We start from the raw sequence: 8,378 nt of genomic DNA on the forward strand, positions 1-8,378 counted from the left end.
AGCATAAAACATAGCCGTATTTGACACAACCTTTTTTCAACTTTTGATCTTCAGTGCTGTACAACTTTGTACTTCTTTTCACTTTCGATCTTTTATATCTGGGCGTCACTGGTGAGTCTTGTGTGGACGATGCGCGTTTTGGGCGTATTGATTTTTTAAACCTGATGCTTTTTGTTATCCATTAATCATGTGTTTCTTTGTCTAATACGTTCTCCTATTTATTTGTATTGTAGTCCTGTAATATTATGTTGTCATTTCAATGTTATATTTAACATTGCCATTAAAGTACTAGGTTTGGCATGCCACAAAACCAGGTTCAACCCACCATTTTTTCCTTTAAAAATGTCCTGTTCCAAGTCAGTAATATGGCCATTGTTATATTATTGTTCGTTTCTGTGTGTGTTACATTTTAACGTTGCGTCGTTTGTTTTCTCTTATTTTTGAGTGTAATTTCACATTGCGATAAGACGTGTCACGGTACTTGTCTATTCCAAATTCATGTATTTGGTTTTGATGTTATATTTGTTATTCTCGTGGGATTTTGTCTGATGCTTGGTCCGTTTCTGTGTGTGTTACATTTCAATGTTGTGTCGTTGTTCTCCTCTTATATGTAATGCGTTTCCCTCGGTTTTAGTTTGTTACCCTGATTTTGTTTTTTGTCCATGGATTTATGAGTTTTGAACAGCGGTATACTACTGTTGCCTTTATTCATTACAATTTCTCTATGAGAATGAATGTCATTTTTATTCCAGCAAAGTGGTAGTTCCATGGAGAAACCTAGTTATCAGAACGACCAAAACCAAGGATCAACTACCAAGCTAGAAACATTTGACACATATGTAAAACTGTACCGGATTGCAATGAACTTGCCTTATCAATGTATATAATCGCAGATTAGATATAAAAGACTTGTTATTTCATTTTAAATTGAAGAATATTCTTTCAATAGATAAATCAAACTAAATTCAATTTACATCCGTCCCAATGCAGATTGATTCACTCCGATGAAAACAAACCAGAGAAATATATGAAAATACAGATGATTTACAAACCACGCCTTTTTCGTGGAGATATTTAATATTCAAAGATATTTTGTTTTGTTTAACTACTCGTTCTTAGATGCAATATCTATATTTTATTTCATCAAGAAATAAATTTGAAATTAAAAGACTGTCAGATAACAGTCAAAATGAATTCAGGCGAGTTTTAAGGGAGGCGTAGTTAAGTATTTTAGTAAAAGTTTAAACTCTTGGGAGTTCGAATAATATAAATGTAAAAACTATGCCGCATATCCCTTCAATTTGACCTTTGCAATGAAACAGTAGTGCATGTGAACTTGTAAATCCGCGATATTCTTTGAAAAGAATTAGAGTTTAAAGCGTTATAAGATTTTTTAGATGAAATTACATTGTATACATTGACAGAATACTTATACCAAGTTCAACTTATGATTCTTTATACTAATCAATAAATAAAAAAAACAGCGAAAACTTTGATTCTCCTGAAGGGAAAGCAGACTCTACTCCGAAATTTGCACCCATCGTATTGCTCGTAAACTATACAGTAAAAGTGGTAATTCTAATAATCCAGTAGATGAAAAGATGACGTGATTGTTGTAACGTTCAATGAATATAAACTCATCATGGAAACGAGGATTGCAGTTTCGTATTTGCGTCAGACTCGCATATTCGTCATATATAAAACCGATAATATAAGTTAAACAATTATTTAAGATAAACTCATCAAAGATACCAGGATTAAATTTTGTATTTACGCCAAGCGCGTGTTTCGTCTACAAAAGACTCATCAGTTATGCTTAATCCAAAAAAGTTTTTAAAAAAAGCCAAATAAAGTACGAGTCGAAAATATTTGTTTCTGCATTGGAATTGAAAGAAGATAAGGCATTTCGTTCAATTATATTTTTTTCGATTTCTACCTTACTTGTCACCGTATTATAGGTAGGTCATGTAGTCCGGATTGAAGGTCGTCTAGTTGAAATTTGGACAGACACTCAGAAATGAGGGTATATTGCAATAGGACAGAAATAACTCTATAAATCTAACCTCATGCCAACTACCGACTTCTAACTAACTGTTGCAAGGGTTCTTAAGGTGGATGGGGTCACTGGACTTGCATTCTTGCTACATATTAGATAGAAAATTCATAACACTTTCTATCATTAAAATTACTTTATCTCCACTACTAACTTAGTTATCACGCCTTACCGAACTCCCAAACATTGGCTACATTCTCTTTACTACGCAGCGTTGACATGAGTGTTGCTTGCAATACAACTTTCAAGCAAGGACTGAAGCTAATAAACTCGAAAATCAGTTGAACACATTCGGGATAGTTCGAAGAGCCAACAACCTTGCTTCGGAAGTTACTTGCAATGATCATAATTTGGTGAAGCAACGTCACCACTGTTTTTGAGTTTGTAATTCTTAAAACTTAACTAAGTTATTTCCATTACTGTCATAGTTATTTCTCCTAATGTGGCAAAGTAAGAAAAGTAAGAAACAAAATATGATTAAACACTTAATTTTCGGTATAAACATGAAATTCTTACACATGAATTTCATTCCACTCTAAAAGAAATTGCACATTTAATTTAAAAGGTCTAGAACCAATTGTTAACTGCTACTTCAAAATCAAAAATGGGAGACACCCCAACAATTTGAACCAATTCAATTCATGCCACGTCCTAGACATTACAACTTAAAGGACGTGTTGGGTCAGCTCCTCTTTGCTATCTATTTACGATGTTGGTTTAATGATACATGGATCAACTACTTTAAAACTACTCTCGATGACAGAAACCAATCCAACGCTAGACAGTACGTCCTTGTTGTTTTAGGTAAATACCCGCGTAAACATGTACACCGTAACACCCATTTATTTGGGGAATGTATGCCGACTGACGTCCGAGAGTTTGTATCGTAGATGTTGGATAATAGACCGCCATTTCACAGTCTACTTACGACTTTGGTCCTGATAATGCTTCTTGTCTTCGTTAACAAATTTACGATTAAGCTTGGTCGTAAGTTCAAGACTTGTGATCAATCTTACTCGTAGGTTTATTGGTGAAATCTTCTGGTTACAAGTTTTAATCTTGAAAGTATTTGGAATAAAACATTTGATTTTTTATAATTTAACAACCAATGTAACGTTTCTTATGTTCCCAAAAAGTTATAGAAAATATCTAATAAATTTTGATTGTAGCGTTTACGAAATTAATCTTTATATGGTAGACCAGTAGTAATGAAATCAATATTTATAACCTTTTGGATATTTTTTAGTATTAAGATATATCTCAATATACTGTTCAATATACTTTAGAAATAAACATTTCAAGAATTCTTTTGTTTTTATTTTTCTTAGTTTGACTTGGTGTTTGAATTGTTGAATTCATGTTGTATGACTTAACTTTTTTAAGTAATGAAATGGATGTTCATTATCAGGGCCATCTTGAAAGGAGAAAGAATGGCATCTACTTCAATACAGATCTGAATGTTATCAATGTAACACTAGCATGAAAAAAGAGTAACGAACAATTGAAAAGTGGTTTATATTCAAGATTATAGTCTTATTATCATTTTATTTTAAAATAGAAAAAGTGAAAATTAAATTAATTAATGACATAATGGTTTTATTTGTGAAATAGTCATACACAAAATAAACATTTTTTTCAATATTATTCGTTTTCTTCATAGGGTCGAGTTTATCTTTAAGATATCTTAATATAGGACTTCAGATTATCTTCAATTAACATAGAATATGCATAGAACTTTGTATATGCAAAACAAAAACTTTTACATGTTTATATGTGATGCGTTAAAGGAGGATTTGTAGGTTCATAGGAACCCGGAAGTGTCATTCTTGATATATTATAATTTTCATTTTGTCTTGTGGTTGGTCTAATACTGCTCGGTTGTTCTTTCTTTGGTACTGTTCCCACTGTTGGGTTTCTTCTCTTCGGATATATGACTCTGCTAACATTTCCAGTTTTGGCTGGAATAAATGTAACCATAGATATATATAATGTTTTTAATACTTTGACTTCTGTTTTGGTAGTAATATTAATGTTATTAAATGAAGGACTATGTTAATATAAGGCGGAACATTTTTCTACAACTTTAACTTTATTTACAAACAATTTTAACAAACTGAATAAAGATCAATCAAAATGTTCTTCTCACAATAAAATGTTGAGTAATTGTATGTAACAAGTGTTTACTGGTTCAAACTCATATTTTTTTATCGTCTAGCATTTTACTATCAAAACTGAAGTCTAAAAATTAAAGATTTTCATTTGCAGTTTATGCTCGATACGTGTGTATTATTGAAATACATTTTACCCCAAATTACTGCAAGATATTAGATAACAAGACTTAGTGATAAACAGCCTAATCGTAACTTTAAATACGGTCTTTTGTTTTTGTATTGTCTTGTATTGAGTGTGAAAAATGTGGCAGAAGTAAACAGAGGAAAATTTAAATTAATACATTCTACATAATTACAATTGCATTGCGAAAATTTTAAACAATAGCATACAAAACACAACATAAAAACACAACATAAAAACTGAAGAATGAGCAACACAAAGCCCATCAAAATGCGGGGGTCATCTCAGTCAATTAGAGTCTTCTTATTATAACCATATTTTACTTGCAGAAAGTTTGTAAAATTTACAGTTCTGTAAGCCTTTTTATTTCTGTAACTTTAAAGGTTGTTTTTCTTTGATATTTTCCAATTTGAAATTGAGGTTGTAAGGCTTATTTTCTAAATGCACATTATGAAACATTGACAGCTTCGGATATCAGTAAAAACAAACTTATCATAACTTAAACTAAATTGAAATAATTAAATACACAAAAAAAAGTGTCTATAGTCATCAACATATTTGGTCTTAAAGCTGCTTTCATCCACGTCATTTGATCTCTGTGTTGGAAAGTTGTCTTATTTATAACAATCTTCTTTACTTTTATTTATAAATTATGCACACAGCATAAAATTTAAAGGTGAGGATGTGCTGTTTTTGTACTCGCAAGTCATACGTTGAATGAATATTTGAAAGTATAAGGTGAAACTTACATTTAACAGCCGCTGAGACACAACATAGGATAATTACAAGAAATATACCTCCAACAATGCCACCAGCAATGGCCCTAGTTAAATATAGTGTTCATATTAATTAAAAAGGAATGAACATTAATAATCAAATACATGCATGCTTAATTATAAAGTTACAGTACCCATTTTTTGTGTAAAGAGAAAAATACATTATTTGTTTTCAAACAGATTCTGTGTCATTTGCTGTTTTATTTTTCTTATTATGCACTTGTTTTCAGCATAGTTGCATATTCTTAAAGATATACAAAACATTCACATTATATATCAGGCTTCGATTTTTTACGAGTTTACACATTAAACCTCCTGGTGGAGGTCACTAAAAACAACGCTTCGAACGCATTAAATTTATAACGTGTTGGTTTTATTTTTGACAGCACTCGGTCAATACTTCTGCTGGTGGACTATAAGTTCCTGAGTGTATATTTATCTCAGTAGTCAGTACTGCGGTACTGACATGATTTACAACCAACCTTTCAAAAATTGTCCGTGTATAAATTTTGAACTAGTTTCAGTCAAAGTTGACCTTCGATTGATTCTTTATGTCTTTTTTTTTTTGTGATAGGTCATAGCCCTTCAATTGGTTCGGTTTTTAAACATCCTCGGCTTTCACATAATCAGCTAATTAAAAAAAAATATAACGTGTTGTTTTTATTTTTTACGGATGTGTAGTTAAGCCGATTATAGATTTTGTTGTAAAAAACTTGTATTACCAACTGTTGACTCGGTAGTATATAAATTTTCGACAGTTACCTACTCTGATTTGATTTGTTTTTAAAACTACAAGAAATGAAGAAATATGAAATAAACTTGTAAATAAAAAAAAATGGGATTAGAAAATAAAAGCAATTCTCTTATTTGATTCCATCTTTCTCAATTCATATATAAAATTACGAAAACAGTTTTGTCAACGTCTTTTTTGTTCGCCCAACAGAGTTTTCAATATAAGTGGTGCTAATACAAAAATAACAAAAATATATATGCACAAGTTAACGTACCCTCCTGATGACGAAGAGCTGTAACTGTAACTGTAGCTGTAACTGTAACTGCCACTATAACTGGGAGTGTAACTGTTACAACGTGATGTACCTGTACAACGGTAGTTCGTAGGACAACACCATTCATACCCAGTACAATGATAGTAACCACCAGGACAACTTCCTATAATGATATAATTATTACTGTAGAACAAAACCATTCATACACAATACAATGATAGTAACCACCAGGACAACTTCCTATAATGATATAAATATTACTGTAGGACAACACCATTCAAACCCAGTACAATGATAGTAACCACCAGGACAACTTCCTATAATGATATAATTATTACTGTAGAACAACACCATTCATACACAATACAATGATAGTAACCACCAGGACAACTTCCTATAATTAAATAATTATAACTGTAGAACAACACCATTCATACACAATACAATGATAGTAACCACCAGGACAACTTCCTATAATGATATAATTATTACTGTAGAACAACACCATGCATACCCAGTACAATGATAGTAACCACCAGGACAACTTCCTATAATGATATAAATATTACTGTAGGACAACACCATTCATACACAATACAATGATAGTAACCACCAGGACAACTTCCTATAATGATATAAATATTACTGTAGGACAACACCATTCATACCCAGTACAATGATAGTAACCACCAGGACAACTTCCTATAATGATATAAATATTACTGTAGTCCTTAACGGATCAAGAATATGTCATATCTAATGAGGGGTATCAAAAATTTAAAAAAATGCTGTTGATATGAGCATTAAGTATAGGTCTTCTTTAAATCAATAAAAACGCATTAAAAGGTTCATATATATAGGATAACAAACAAAGAAAAAAGTTTAGGAACCCGCTACAAAGAAAATGACACAACTCAGCAAGGTCCTAAACAAAACGAAAAAACCTACACTTTCTACAAAGAGAAGAAACAATCAGCGTCTTGCCCAATGGATGAATAAACAAACAACTGCTGATGACGGCTCATCAGAAACAGCGATACAACAAACTCAAATGAAATGATAGATAATAATACAAACTGCCCTATATTTTGTATAAGAATGTAGAGCCATCACCAGACGAAAGGTCAAGCCAACTAAGATAACCAAGGCGTCCTGTTTTATTACTTATGCATGCAACATAATGGACAAAAGAGGAATATATTTTCTAATTTTAAATCCACTTATTAAAAATTAAAGTCGCAAAAATAATGGACTCCTAGGAAAATTTCAAAACAGAAAGTCCCCAACCTTAAGGCAAAATCAAACGTTCAAACACATCAAACGAATATATAACAACTGTCATTTCCTGACTTGAGACAGGCATTTCTTATGTAGAAAATGATGAATAAAACCTGGTTTTATAGGTAGCCAAACCTCATATGTTTATGACAGTCGCGATTGCTTACCTAGAAACGTATACTATATTTGTTTTATAATAATTCTAGTTAACACGAATATTTTTTCTGAGTTCGTCTCTGTTCTTTCAAAGAAAATATTTACATCTTTGCATGCATTTTCTAAGATTATATGGTAACTGTTATAGGTAGTAAGACAAATGCCTTGTTAATTTTGTACAGATGTATCAAGGTTTAAAGCGCAAATATCCATAGTGATTGAACCGCAAATTTCCTTTAGTGTTTCAGTTATAAAAAAAAAGCGCAAGCGTCCAGCCCTCGTCTGGTGACGTCGGCGTGTGACGCATGGTCTTTCTCGATCAATATAATGCGTTGTCCCATCTTTCACGATCAATTTAGATGAAAAATCAACGAAATGCAATGTTTTCAAAAACAAACTGAACAGATTCCAGGATATTTTATTGTTCTAACTGACAATACCAAAGTTCAGTTTCAAATATATCATTACATATTAGAATGCGACCATTACATGTACAAAACGTGGTTTTTCTTAACGAATCACATAGACTTGTGCTTCGTCTTTTGTATTTTTGCATAGTACGGTATATTTTTTTATCCTATTCTTACAGTATTATTAAGAAAATTGAATCGTTTTGACAGACATATTTTTTTCCGGATTTGCTCTGAGTTTTGAAAATACAGCAGACTTTTCACAGATTATGAAGAAGATTTAAAATGAATTACATTCACATTCCGGTTGCAATTCTTGTCCGCCGTTATGTATTCTTTCGTGATCCTTTTTTTTTCTCGATATATCGAATAACAGCCATGATGATGTACAACTATATATATATAT

The 8,378-nt window shown here is 31.7% G+C and overlaps 1 protein-coding gene across 1 annotated transcript; it reads right to left on the reverse strand.

The window, feature by feature from the left end:
• Positions 1-3,690: 3,690 nt before the first annotated feature.
• On the reverse strand, positions 3,691-6,544 carry LOC139514724 (uncharacterized). Its single transcript, XM_071304329.1, has 3 exons — positions 6,129-6,544; positions 5,095-5,168; positions 3,691-4,011 (listed from the first exon to the last, which is right to left on the reverse strand). Exons 1-3 carry the CDS (start codon positions 6,326-6,328, stop codon positions 3,821-3,823), a joined length of 465 nt encoding a protein of 154 aa, XP_071160430.1. The 5' UTR covers positions 6,329-6,544; the 3' UTR covers positions 3,691-3,820.
• Between the last annotated feature and the right edge of the window lie 1,834 nt (positions 6,545-8,378).

Source organism: Mytilus edulis, chromosome 3 (genome assembly GCF_963676685.1).
Source record: "Mytilus edulis chromosome 3, xbMytEdul2.2, whole genome shotgun sequence".
In the NCBI taxonomy this organism is placed as follows: domain Eukaryota; kingdom Metazoa; phylum Mollusca; class Bivalvia; order Mytilida; family Mytilidae; genus Mytilus; species Mytilus edulis.

Coding starts and splice junctions, on each gene's coding strand:
- LOC139514724 (XM_071304329.1), bottom strand. CDS start 6,328: ATGGTTTTGTTCTACAGTAATAATTATATCATTATAGGAAGTTGTCCT. Junction 5,169..6,128: donor AGCTCTTCGTCATCAGGAGG/GTACGTTAACTT, acceptor ATATTTAACTAG/GGCCATTGCTGGTGGCATTG. Junction 4,012..5,094: donor TGTCTCAGCGGCTGTTAAAT/GTAAGTTTCACC, acceptor CATTTATTCCAG/CCAAAACTGGAAATGTTAGC.